This window comes from Sebastes fasciatus, chromosome 17, assembly GCF_043250625.1.
Source record: "Sebastes fasciatus isolate fSebFas1 chromosome 17, fSebFas1.pri, whole genome shotgun sequence".
Taxonomy (NCBI): domain Eukaryota; kingdom Metazoa; phylum Chordata; class Actinopteri; order Perciformes; family Sebastidae; genus Sebastes; species Sebastes fasciatus.
Genome location: NC_133811.1, coordinates 5465861 through 5479246, shown reverse-complemented (window position 1 = coordinate 5479246; position 13386 = coordinate 5465861). Strand labels below are relative to the sequence as shown.

The following is a 13386-nucleotide window of genomic DNA, read 5'->3' as shown; positions in this document are numbered from 1 at the left end:
AACTTGAAGGGCTGTTAAGTTTTGCAAGCCACCAGATGTAACCTCTTGCTGTGTGTAGGCCCAGAGCTTCTTCCACCCATCACTAACTTCACCCAGTTCTCTCCAGTGTTGCAGAAAGTCCTGGCTTTGGCTAGTGGATTCTGGACTCCCTAGAGCACTGACATGTCTTCAATGCAGCAGACTGCTGTGAAGTTGTGTTCCAGTCCTGCTATGAACTACTGAAAATATTGAAACACTTGGGGCTCAGGAATGAACAGATGGCACCATCAACCACTTCTACACTATTGTGGCCTTATTGTAAATAGGTCCTGCTACATGGAATGACACCCATTTACAGCTCATTAGAAACTTCAAGTAGCTGCAATATTGAATATAAATAAAGGGATTCTCAAGTCATTTTGTGCATTTTATTTCATTCAATGACAGTGAACAGTTTACATCACTTGGACTAAATTTACCACATTGTTACATTTTACACCTTTCTAGTGGTGCAGTTAGTTCCACACCAACAGTGCACATTTCAGCATCACCGTTGCCACTTCCTCAGTCTGCAGTGGTGAGCCCAGACTCCACTTGTTTAGGCTGCCGTCTGTCGCCAGACCTGAAATAAAAAATAAACCCAATTTAGTGCTACTCAGCAGCCATTTTCTAAACACATTAATAGAGCTGATCTCAGTCCCATATCCGCACACGTCATCCAACAGTCCTGTGTTTAGTAGTCATCATGGATCAGAAATAATAAAACTATGCATACGAGAATGTTTTTACATACCTTCAAACCAGGGAGATCATTAGAGCTCATACAGCTCCAGGTTACCAGATGTGGAGCTCATGAACAGATTGATGCCTACAGTAGAAGAGAAAGATACATTATAATCTTTAAAAACGGTGGCATGTTAAGTCACTTGTGACTGCTGTGCTTTCAAACAGGAAAGATGTCGGACAGTTGAGTGGCTGATGGTGGCAGAAGAGGCCACAACAGTCAAAGACCACCCTATTTTCTGGCAATGCACTTGGAGAACCCAGAGCTACAAACAAGCCCCGGTCCTTAGGATAGCATGCGTTAATGTAGACAAGAGGTTAACTTAAAAAAATCGCTGAGTGAATGGAGTTAAAATAAAATAAGTTACCTTGACATCAGATGTCCTCATCCAGTAACTTCAGGTTCAGCCATGAGGGTCACCTAAAGGGAAGGATTGTCAGTTTTTAAATCCATCATTACTTCAATAAAAACTTTACTTTTAGCAAGTGTGGCTCAGTTAATAAATGTCTCAATCAAGAATTATCAGTGAGGGCAAGTTTGTAATCACAGCCAAACTATTTATACAAGTCAAGATGCGTTTCAGAACCTACCTGCATGTGATTATTGTCATCTGTCGCCCTTCCATCTCCAATGTCACCCAACACCTGCAGAAAAAGATGGAGTCCAGAGATTAGTAGAGATTAATAATTTTTCCTATAGGCTTGATCAGTCATTAACCCTATGATTTAGTCCAAATGTCCTTCCCTTAATGTGGCTCAGTTAATAAATGTCTCAATCAGACTTATGTCAGTGAGGGCAAGTTTGTAATCACAGCCAAACTATTTATACAAGTCAAGATGCGTTTCAGAACCTACCTGCATGTGATGTGATCATTTTCATGTGTCGCCCTTCCATCTCCAATGTCATCCAACACCTGCAGAAAAAGATGGGAGTACAGGGATTAGAGATTGATCACTTTTCCTAAAGGCTTGATCAGTCATTAACCCTGAGATTTAGTCAAAATGTCCTTCCCCTTAATGTTGCTGGAACAGTTATTTGTGAACTGACCAGCGACCGTCGGTGAAAGTCTTCCTTTCGGCTACCTGATGACCGATCACTGCTACAGGAAGAGCACGAACGGCTTCGATAGGAGCCTGGGATATTAGAAACTGTATGATGGAAATGACATACCTGCAATCTATACAGACATCCATGGTTTGGAGAAGCCAGGTAGTTTCCTACTGCAGGTTGAACCCTGTAGAGACAAATTAGGCAAATCAGTGCTGTAGAAGACAATTTAGGATTTTATACATTCACTTTTAAAGCTGTAGTATTATTGTTTAGAAGGCACTTGATAACCTAAAGTACAATTCATTGTGGTGTATGGATGTCTCCATTGTGAATTTGTGCATACAAGCTAAGCTTTACCTTCATGTTCTGACGACAATGAATCAATATTTTTAAATGTCTTACTATATTACCATCTTTACAGTGCACTACAAAAGTCGTACGACATGAGGAATTTGAATGCATCATCTAAGGTATTTATAGGGGAGAAGAGACGTTAACACTAAACATGTCAAACCAAACTTGATGCATCAAAGTAAAGCAACAAAAACCTGTCGCTTTAAGGCAAGTTAACGTTTTATTATGGAAATGTTGATCTAAAAGAAGGGTTGAGAAGGACCGTGCCACCACGTGGTTCACATTAGCATGAAGCTAACACTCAGCTAAATTAAACCTAATTCACATCTAGCATAAGTTGCATAACAAAAGCAGCCTGCGCAATGTGTGTTGTATAAATGTTAATGTCGTGCTGCCATTTATCATTAAACATTCAAGCTAACGTGAGCTGACCCCGCGTAGTTTAGCTACCGTTAGCTGCATCAGCTAACATTAGTTAGTTTGCTCGCTGGCATGTTTACTACAGGCTAGTCAATAACATTAATAAATCCTACTCTTTATAAAGCCGTGAACGCGTCAGTCTAATCATCATGTATGTTAATGTAGTTTTAGTGAAGGAAATCAACAGTTGAGGCCTTACCGAGGTCTGATGATCAGTCTGCTTCCTCCTTGCTGAAGACTTGATGAAGAAGAAGAGACAGAAACGAGGGTCCAGTGCCTATTTATACACGCTACAGCCCGCTGATTGGTGGACCCCTTTGCATGATGGGATATGTATTTCTACAAGCGTTTTGGGGAAACCCCTGCTGTCTTTTTGATTTGTTGTCACGTAGATACGTTAATACGACACAAACAGAGATTTTAACATTTCACTAAACACATATTTGTCACAGATAAAGCTAGAAGTTAATATATTGTGTATAAAGACAGGAATATACTGTACAGTCCGGCCATAGTTGGAACTGAAGCCTCTTTAACGGTAGTGTCTAGAAGGGAACCACCAAACTGTGAAAACTCTCGCGATATTGTTAAGGTTAGGCATTGAACTCGAATATTTAAGGTTAGTATGATGGAGAAAAGAATAGGTTAGGATGGGTCGTCTGGCAGCAAGTCTCGCGAGAGTTTGTAAGTTTTTGCAGATCTTAGATCAGATTTTGCAATTTCGGGTTCCCTTCTAGACACGATTACGTGTTAGGGAACACTTGCTGTTTTTTAGATTTATTTACTTAGACACATTAAAACCAACACAAACAGATATAACATTTTGCTAAATACATATTTGTCACAAAGAAAGACAGAAGTGAATATGTATTGTGTATGAAGACAGAAATATGGTGCCTTCAAATGGGTTGCTGTTTACCGTGTTCATGAGAAGAGTCCATATGAACGCTTCCCTTATTTCGTGTTCACGACCTAAGTGGAAAGTTTTTGAAAGCTCCGAGTTCACGAGTTGTGACGTTTTTGTTGACGTTGTCAGAACAAAACGGTAAAATCTCTTAAGCTTGTGTTATCACAGACCTTATTTCAGGCATCTAATTAAAAACCCATACATTTAAAAAAAAAAAAAACATCGATGTCCAGTCGAGGGAAACGGAAGTGTTAAAATGCTAACTCATTTCCGGGTTTTAGGACTCATTCCTGTAGCACTATAGCTAGAACTGAAGCCTCTTTAACGGTAGTGTCTAGAAGGGAACCACCAAACTGGGGGGAAACTCTCACGAGATTTATAAGGTTAGGCATTGATGTCGACTAGTTAAGGTTAGGACAAGCTCATCATGCAGCTAGTCTCGCGAGAGTTTGCAAGTTTTTGCAGATATCAGATCAGATTTTGCAATTTCGGGTTCCCTTCTAGACACGATCACGTTTTAGGGAACACTTGCTGTTTTTTTGATTTATTTACTAAGATACATTAAAACCAACACAAACAGATTTTAACATGTTGCTGAACACGTATTCGTCACAGAGAAAGCTAGAAGTGAATATGTATTGTGTATAAAGACAGAAATATGGTGCCTTCAAATGGGGTCGTGTTTACCGTGTTCATGAGAACAGTCCATATGAACGCCTCCCTGTTGTCGTATTCACGACCTCGTAAGTGGAAAGTTTCTGAAAGCTCAGAGTTCACGAGTTGTGACGTGTTTGTTGACGTTGTCAGAACAAAACGTTAAAATCTCTTAAGCTTGTGTTAATCACAGACCTTGATTCAGACATCTAACTAAAAACCCATTAAAAAAAACCCATTGATTTCCAGACGAGGGGAACCGGAAGTGCTAAAATGCTAACTCATTTCCGGGTTTTAGGACTCATTCCTGTAGCACTATAGCTAGAACTGAAGCCTCTTTAACGGTAGTGTCTAGAAGGGAACCACCAAACTGGGGAAACTCTCGCGAGATTTCCAATTGATCTCGCCTAGTTAAGGTTAGGATAAGGGTCGTCATGCAGCGACTCTCGCGAGAGTTTGCAAGTTTTTGCAGATCTCAGATCAGATTTTTGCAATTTACCGGTTCCCTTCTAGACACCACCCTCTTTAACCTACTTCAGAACCACGGACAGCAGCCTGCCTCTGATCTGTGATCTGGTTTTCAGATCTGCAGATGTCATACTGCAAATAAACAGTTGCGAAATATTTGCTCTTACATGAAGAAATTTCAGAGAACACTAAAAGAATCTGCAAAAAAAATTCAATATATGAATGCAAAACCTGAATTAGGTTTTCTTATATGGTTTAAAATCCCACTAGGGCTGATCTCTCTTTCATAACGTGCAGTTCAGCTCAGTCTAATTCAGTGCTGCACAGGGTTTATTGTTGTAGTAGATCATAGGTGAATCTATCACATGATTGCTGCGGTCGCTGTGTGCTTCCTGAGCAGAGATCAGCAGTAGCACTGGGAGCAGCAGCAGCAGCAGGTTCCGGGGCTTCTTCATGTAAACACGCCGCGCACAGGGCTTTGTCTCTCACACACACACACAAACGCACCGACACACACGCTCCGCTGGTATCCCCCCATCCAGTCATGCCATGGATATTTTGTGGCAATACCAGTTCAGGATCATCTTGCTCGGTGATTCCACGGTGGGTAAGTCTTCGTTGTTGAAACGCTTCACGGACGGGATCTACAGCGATGTGGCGGATCCGACCGTCGGGGTGGATTTCTACGCCCGCTCTCTGGACATCGAGCCCGGGGTGAAGATCAAGCTGCAGCTCTGGGACACGGCCGGACAGGAGCGATTCAGGTAGGAAACTATAATCAAATGGGTCTGAATTAAATGGAACGATCATTCTGATCTTATATAGGATTTATGGTTAAATAATGATGAGAGGCCTTGTCGTGTTTGGCTGCTATTGTAAAATGAAAAATGATATATGTCATTGTGATGCAATGAGTGTAGACAGTGGATGATGATTCTATGGGCCTCGATCTTATCATGCCCTGGCCTATATATAAAAACAAAAATGGAGCTGCATCATGATCATTCATGGATGATGGGCATCCTCCTCAGATTTAGGCCCCAGTCTGATTCCCTGAGACTCCACAGTCTCCAGATCTCTATTTCTTTATTTATCTGCCCTGTTGCTTCTGTTTCATGTGTCCTTGCTGTCATGGATAATTTCCTTTTTTTAAAGCACTCCTCTCTGTGTGTGGAGAAGAAGCAGCTCCTAGCTCTCAGATCTGAGTCCCCCTTTGAAGACATACCTTCAGAGGGTGGTTTCCTGCAGGCTTCACCACACTTTCACTTCTGTCTTAACTGACTGTGAGAAGTGTTTGTGAAATCAAGCAGCAATTTTTTAAACCGCCATGTGCATGGATTAGGATTTGTGTAAGTGGATCTTTGCAAGAGGGAGGCAGCACCTCCCTGTAGGCCCTTTAGACCTTTATAGGGGCCCCAAGGATCCCATGTTTATTGGATTTGTGGTAATTTGATTCATTTCAATTAACTTCAGTCACAATTCAATACTGTCATTCATCCCCAGCAGGGCACTTACCACATATTGAAGCCCTGTTTTGTGTCAAAATCTCATTTTAATACCTTTGTTAGCCTATTTAACCCTGTGAGACCCACAACAGACCTGTTTTTGTCCTTTTTTTAGGGGGGTACAGTCTTTATGGGGAGATAGCGGGTCAACAGTAGATGTCACATACTGTAGATGTGTGTAGTGTGCACTGTACCTGGTGGGTTTTTAAAGGGCAACTTTGGTATTTTTCAACTTGGCCCCTATTTCCTCATGTTTTTGTGTCTAAGTGACTAATGTGGACCACAATTTTAGAAATTGGTCCAGTATTGAGGGAGAGTGTTGTAACCGGCAGCCACGAAACGAGCCGTGAGGGCAAGTGAGCAGCGTCAATGTAACGTTACGTCCACTGATAGTGCTTGTTTTTGCCACCGACAGGCTCAGATTGTTATTAGAAGTGTCTGACAACATTATGGAAAGGACCCTACAGAGAAATAATTACCTTCCACTTGATTTGATCTGTTTGTTATTGTGTCCAAGTCCTGGCTTGTCTTGATTAACCTAAAACTTGACCTGGACTTGTCTCAACTGACTTTGAGACTCGATTTGGACTTGCTTTGACGGGCCTTGAGACCGGACTTGGATTTGTCTGGAATGACTTGTGACTTGAGCCTTGAAACATGTTTCTTCTTGTCAGTATAAATAAAAGATCATCAGACTTGGTCTTGTCTTGATTAACTTGAGACTTGACTTGTACTCGTCAGGGCTGACTTTGAGACTTGACTTTTCTTAGGCCTACAGTATATCACTTGGACTTATCTCAACTGATTTGAGACCTTCTCCAAAAGACTTAAAAACAGCCCTGGATCTTACGTACAGTCCAGATAGTGTAAACGTTTGGTGGCAGGTCCTAGTTGTGTTCATCAGAGTTGTCCAAAAATGTTCAGCAGTACTAAATCAAGATCATTTTGCCTTGAATTACTAACATGTCCTTCTACCCACCAGGTCCATCACAACATCATACTACCGTAACTCCGTGGGCGGCCTGCTCGTCTTCGACCTCACCAACCACAAGACCTTTGAGCACGTGAGGGAGTGGCACAAGGAGGTGAGCGAGCACATCCTGCCCCACCACATGGTCTACATCCTCATCGGCCACAAGAGCGACCTCAACAAGGACCGCAAGGTGAGCCGGGACGAGGCGGAGGAACTGGCGGCCGAGCTGGGCATCCGCTACGTGGAGACGTCGGCCAAGTGCAACAGCAACGTGGACCGCGCCTTCGAGCTGCTGACCAGAGACATCTACGAGCTGATGAAGATGGGGGAGATCGTCACCCGCGACGGCTGGGACGGGGTGAAGAGCGGCCTCACCGCCAAGGTCCTCTACCCGGCCGACGAAGACGAGGAACTAGCCACCGTGGTCCCCGAGAAGGGCTGCCACTGCTGACTGTGAACTCCAAACACTGTCCCGCCGCCGCACCAAGAGCTCACCTCGTCTCACAGTCGTCCATCGAAACCAAGTCACTCAGGCTCAGCACCCTGTGATGTCACCATCCGTCACTTCCTCACCTTGTGCTTCGTGCCCTCTCTGTGTGTGTGGGTTCTTCTGACAACCGGGGTTCTTTTCTAACAGGGTGCCATTGTAAATCCCGATGTTGTATCTCATAGGCAAGTTGTATCTCTAAAGCCATGTGGCGGAGCACGAGCTGAGCTGTTTTGGGCCTCGTTAGGTTCTGAAAGCGCGCAGATGTGATCAGGTCTGTGTAGCCCTGGAGTTGAAGGACGACCGCGTAGACCGGAAATACATTTCATACAGCACTGTCGTGGGTTTCTATCTGTCAAAGTGTGTGCGATGCTTTGCCTGCAATCTTTTGTGACTGTAATATTGTAAATAATAGTGAGATCTATAGAGATGAAAGGTCACTGAAAGCTATTTAATTGATGGTGTGAACCGACACAGTGCACTCTACAATAAGTGTCACCATATTAAATCAATGTGCTCCTCCTGCTTCTGTAAGCTGTATGTGCACTTACGCCAAACTGACTTAAACCTTTGATCATTCTGTGAATAGGTGAGTAATGTTTTTGTAAAAGAAGTATATAGATTATTTCTAGTTAAGGCGTATACATAAAGATAGGCCATTGTATTTAGGGTAGGTGGTCCCGTTTAGGTATTAGAGACATTGTTACCTCTCAGTCCATCAGACCTTTAATGACTTCGACAGATAAAGGAGTTTGAGTTTGACCTGCAGCTCTTTGCAGCTTATACAAACAGCTGTTTTCTTTTATTCAAAGCTTAATTCACAAAAAAATATTATTATAATAATGATGGATGCCAACTCACTGAATCCAACGGCGTGGATATGCGCGCTGCTTTTGTGGGCCAATACTTTACGCCGTGTTCCAGATGTGTCGGTAGGAGAAACCCTGGGCTAAATGTGTCAACACTGAGTTGTCACATTTAACATGACACCATATACTGCAAAAGCTAATTAGCATTTATTTTAAAATGGTTATGACAGTCCTTCGAATCCGCTACAGTTCAGCAGGCTCAGCGGGGAATATGCCATGAATTCACAGCACCCTGGATTGGGTTTAGGGGTGCGTTAACGATTATTTTCATTGCTGATCTGTCGATAATTTTCTTGATTAATTGATTAGTTGTTTGGTCTATAAAATGTCAGAAAATGGTGAAAAATGGTTCACCAGTTTTCGGTGATTCATTTGCGGACGACGTCCTCAAATGTCTTGTTTTGTCCACAACTCAAAGATATTCAGTTTACTGTCATAGAGGAGTAAAGAAACCAGAAAATATTCACATTTAAGAATCTGCAATCAGAGAGTTTTGACAATTAATCAATTCATTGTTGCAGCTATAGTAGAGTGCCGCAGGGATGACAGATTTTTGTAGGCCAACCAGGAAATTAACATCGCCCTGGTTCCCTCGACAAAAAGCCAATGGGATTTTTCCATTGGCTTTTTTTCCGTAAAATAATCTCCACAAATGAACGCCACTTTTATGATTTTTTTAAGCATAAATGCAATCGGCACAAGTGCAAAGCTAACGTTAGGCTATAAACTAACTACACCACGGTCGCACGAGCGCGAGTATATTCAACGAGACCACAAAGGTGGACGCGTTGGCTTGATGATGTTTTGTCTTCTCATTTTGCCGCTTGTTAGCAACCATCTTTTTTAAGACACATAAAGGCTTCAAAATTCTATATATTTATTGATGTATTTTATGTCGTAGAACAAAATGTTAAAATCTCTTAAGCTTGTGTTAACAACAGACCTTATTTCAGGCATTTAACTAATAACACATTCAAAAAACCCATTGACTTCCAGACGAGGGAACCGGGAGTGCTAAAATAGGAACTCATTTGCAGGTTTGAGGACTCATTCCTGCAGCATTCCGATGGGTTTTGGTGAAAGGACCTTTACGTACCGTATGTCATCGCCCCTGTCGCTCATATTTCCTGTCGCATGTGACAAAATGCTTGATTTGATCTTTTGCAGGGCCTTAAAAGAATAATTCAACATTTGAGAAATAAGCATTTTCACTGTCTTTCCAAGAGTTAGATGTGAAATTTCTGTGCATTAAATACGGAGCTGGACCCAGGAGGCGATTAGCCTAGCTTAGCATTAAGACTGTAGACAGGGGTATTAAACAGCCTGGCTCCCCATAGTTCATCTCCGTAGTCCAGCAAACCCTCTGAATCTCAGAGAATCTCAATTTCACTTCGTACTGAGGCAGGCTAGCTGTTTCCCCTCTGCTCCCTGTCTTCATGCTAAGCTAGGCTAATCACCTTCAGACTCAGACTGGTATCAATCTTCTCATCTAACTCTGCGTATTTACCAATATGTTGAAATATGTCCTTAAAGCTATCAAAATGCCAATATCAAAGTGCTCGCCTACATCCATTGACTTTCAAAACCACTAAAGCTGCACTGAAGAGATTCTTTGTTAGCTTAGTCATTTTGGCATACCGTACATAACTTAAGCTTTTACATGGGTTAGAGTATTTAGGATTTACCGACTTGTGACTCTAATAATACCAGCTGTAATGGAGCCTACGATGGTCAGATGGCTGTTGTTTTTCTGAGCACCTTTCACCAGCATCTCACTGAACAAAACCTGTTCACACTCACACTGTAAACTGCAAGAGATTATGCATTCAGGAGCTTTTACTTTGCATTCATGTGACCAAATTGCGTTTAGTTTTTTTTCTTTGAGTTGATAAAAGCTGTATGGGTGATCCAATGATCCGATGCACCATCCCTTTATTTTTACTTCTATGTGCAGATTCAAAATGTATGCTTCACCTGTTATAGCTTGGTTAAAATACAGTTTACTACAGTATGCACACTATATGTTTTGTTTCCGTTCATTTGACAATCAGATGTTAACATTTCATGTGCTTGGCGCAGGGGAGGACTTCATCACAATGTGGCTAAATGTCCTCGCAACATCCAAACTTTGCCAACCCATCTGACTGTGTTTAATGCCACAACCACCTTTCTCACTTGTCTGTCATCTAAACAGGGTTAAATTGTATGATATTGATATTGATTAATATACTGTGCTGTTTAGCAAACTGTTCTCCAGTGAGCATGATTCCCATTCCTGAGCACATCAGAAGGGCCCGTTGCTCAGTTCACGGTGTGTGAAGACGGCGGCCTCGGAGATGTTGATTGGAAAGCGCTGGTTACATTTAAAAGGACAATACATCTTGGAAAGACTCCAAGAAAAAGAAATGGCTATTTTTGAAGAGACTGACTTTATGGGAAGAAATAAGCTCATCAACTATTACTAGACGCCTCTATATCCAGCAATGATGTATAGTTCAAAATTTAAATAACATTTACGACAGCATTTGTAATCTTACAAACAGTGGCCGTCCTGTGTAATGATCATGATGATGATGGTGGCTATGGTCAACCTTCAGTCCAGATCCAGCCTCTCTCTCTCTTACTGTAATCTTACAGTAGTTCAACATTTGGGAAATGTGTTCATTTACTTTTTTTCCTGAGAGTAGATGAGAAGATTGAACCACTCTCAAGGACTTAACGGGTTCTTGTTGTCATAGTGAGTTTGCCAGATTTGGTATCATTGTGCCTGTTTAAAATTCTACACTGAAGTAATGGGTGGATGGATAACTGTTGTTCGTCAGGAAATAGTTCCAGCATGTAACTCCCCGTAAAACCACAAATTGGCGTTTTTAACATTTCTGTTTGTGTACAGGTTAAACGGACAAGATTTATAAGTGTTGGTTGGTAGGCGTATTTGTAAACTTTTGACAGAGCCAAATAGCTGTTTCCCTCAGCTTTCGATCTCTATGAGGCTAACCACATCTTGGCTCAAACTACATAGGCACATTTAACACACAAACATCAATCTCCTCATCTCTCAGCAAGAAAATTTCCAAAATGTTGAACTATGCCTTTAATAATGGTGTGTTTTTTTTCATGTTGTCCACATGGATGATCAAACCAACCCACTGATAGGGCTTCACTCTGTACCAGAAAACATCAGCAGCTGCTATTAGGCCTGCAGGATTTTACATAGCACAAAACTGTTCAGCTCTTGATCCCCATGGTCACATTTCACAGCTTTACTGAATAAATGTTATTTATTTTATATTTGATGTGATTTTATTGATTGGTTAAAAAAAATAAATAGATGTACAATGAATAATGTCTGGACTCAAAATTTGTTGTTTTTTAACTAGGGTTTGGCGCCCTCTGCTGACAGTGGTGGAGGATTATTATGACCTAGATTGGCTATTCTGACATATTACTGTAATAGTGATAAAGATTTGGACATGGCCACGTTATTACAGGGACCAAGCCTAGTCAACCATGTCACTTTTTTTTATCCCAAAACTAGATTTACACTAGGCATGATTAGATTGAGTTACTGATATTGAGATATTACTACAATCAGGTCAAATGGGAAGAAAAAAGGTAAAACAAACAAATAAACAAACACAAATGAAATATATAGTCCATATTAGCTGGGAGCCCCAGTTTGGCAATATATTTTATAAAAATAAAATATCTCTGCTGACAGTGTAGCCTGTATCAAGTGTGTGATGAGTCTGTGATGCCTATAATGGAAGATGTTTTTAAATGATACTTTAATATAACATGATATTAACAATTTTTTTTGCTGTTTTTTTTAGCAACATGAATTCTTTACTGCGTCATGTATCCAAATTATGTGTTCAGTGTTGTATCTGGGAATTTGGACATTTTCCATACACAAAAAAAGAGTTTATATTTACAACTACACACACATTATTGATAGATACATACAAATTGTGTATATTACCTTAGTGTTAATATTTCTTGTAAGGTTTGTAAGGTTTTCTTGTAGAGTTTTAGGCAATTCTCCTTTACATTCCTTTGCAAATTATATATTGTATGTTTTTATTTATTTATTATATGTGTAAATAAAGAAACAAACAAATTCCACATGGTCGGCTGGTGCAGCCACATTTACCGAAAACTTCTGTCAAGATGTTTTTCTCGATGCTTATCGATTTCCCCACATGAACTAAACGCAACACTAGCTGGAAGTGCGCATGAATGTCAACCAATGAGAGCCAACAATTTTAGGTTACCCCGCCCATTATTTACCCATCATGCTTTTCGATAGTGAAATCTGCACACCCGAATATGCTTAAACTCCAACGATAGTTGACTAATTACTAAACATTTCAAATAATACGTATCTTCATATGTTGTTATTACGCAACACATAATAAAATACTCATACGCAGAGTTTATTTTAAAACCTTAACCCCTGAGTGAGGATCATGTTTTCACAGGCCAGATAGTGGGTGTTCACTGTAATCGTTAAAAAGGGCTTCTGCTGTGCTTGGCACAGGAGGGGTGGGGTTAACCACTCCTTCTGCGGAATCGCCATCAAGAGATTTCGGAAGCACAATTTTTAACACAGGGGCTGCTAGTGATCACTTGTCCTGGCGCCCCGACCTCAGTTGTAAAAGAATGAATATGATCCATAATGATAGAAAACTATAAATGTATTTCCTGACCACACCAACTCATGTAACGTAAGCCGTTTCCCAGGTAAAGATCAATAAATCACATATAATCTAAACGAGCAACCTAAATGTTACACCGTCGGTTGGGGTTAGGATTCACTTTTATGAACTTTGAAGCTGTAACCAGTATTGAAAATGTCACTATTTCTTCAAACACTACATTACAATGCTCACCAATGATAACACTAATGCGACCACAAGCAGAATAGACACAATCT

At 41.0% G+C, this 13386-nt stretch overlaps 1 protein-coding gene, 1 long non-coding RNA gene and 3 other non-coding genes across 5 annotated transcripts; 2 read left to right on the top strand and 3 right to left on the bottom strand.

Moving 5' to 3' along the window:
- Positions 1-392: 392 nt before the first annotated feature.
- Positions 393-2881, bottom strand: LOC141754830 (uncharacterized). The gene is made up of 5 exons (XR_012590726.1): positions 2787-2881; positions 1934-1997; positions 1618-1676; positions 1131-1183; positions 393-847 (listed from the first exon to the last, which is right to left on the bottom strand). It is a non-coding gene; the product is annotated as an uncharacterized LOC141754830 (long non-coding RNA).
- Positions 665-734, bottom strand: LOC141755102 (small nucleolar RNA SNORD99). Its single transcript, XR_012590809.1, has one exon. It is a non-coding gene; the product is annotated as a small nucleolar RNA SNORD99 (small nucleolar RNA).
- On the bottom strand, positions 1763-1900 carry LOC141755078 (small nucleolar RNA SNORA16B/SNORA16A family). Its single transcript, XR_012590787.1, has one exon. It is a non-coding gene; the product is annotated as a small nucleolar RNA SNORA16B/SNORA16A family (small nucleolar RNA).
- A 2133-nt stretch (positions 2882-5014) lies between the features above and the next one.
- rab42a (RAB42, member RAS oncogene family a) lies at positions 5015-11739 on the top strand. The gene is made up of 2 exons (XM_074613167.1): positions 5015-5380; positions 7104-11739. The coding sequence occupies exons 1-2, from the start codon at positions 5166-5168 to the stop codon at positions 7543-7545; spliced, it is 657 nt and encodes a 218-aa protein (XP_074469268.1). The 5' UTR covers positions 5015-5165; the 3' UTR covers positions 7546-11739.
- Positions 11740-12961: 1222 nt separating this feature from the next.
- LOC141755098 (U11 spliceosomal RNA) lies at positions 12962-13095 on the top strand. The gene has a single exon (XR_012590805.1). It is a non-coding gene; the product is annotated as a U11 spliceosomal RNA (small nuclear RNA).
- Positions 13096-13386: the final 291 nt, after the last annotated feature.

Coding starts and splice junctions, on each gene's coding strand:
- rab42a (XM_074613167.1), top strand. CDS start 5,166: ATGGATATTTTGTGGCAATACCAGTTCAGGATCATCTTGCTCGGTGAT. Junction 5,381..7,103: donor GCCGGACAGGAGCGATTCAG/GTAGGAAACTAT, acceptor TCTACCCACCAG/GTCCATCACAACATCATACT.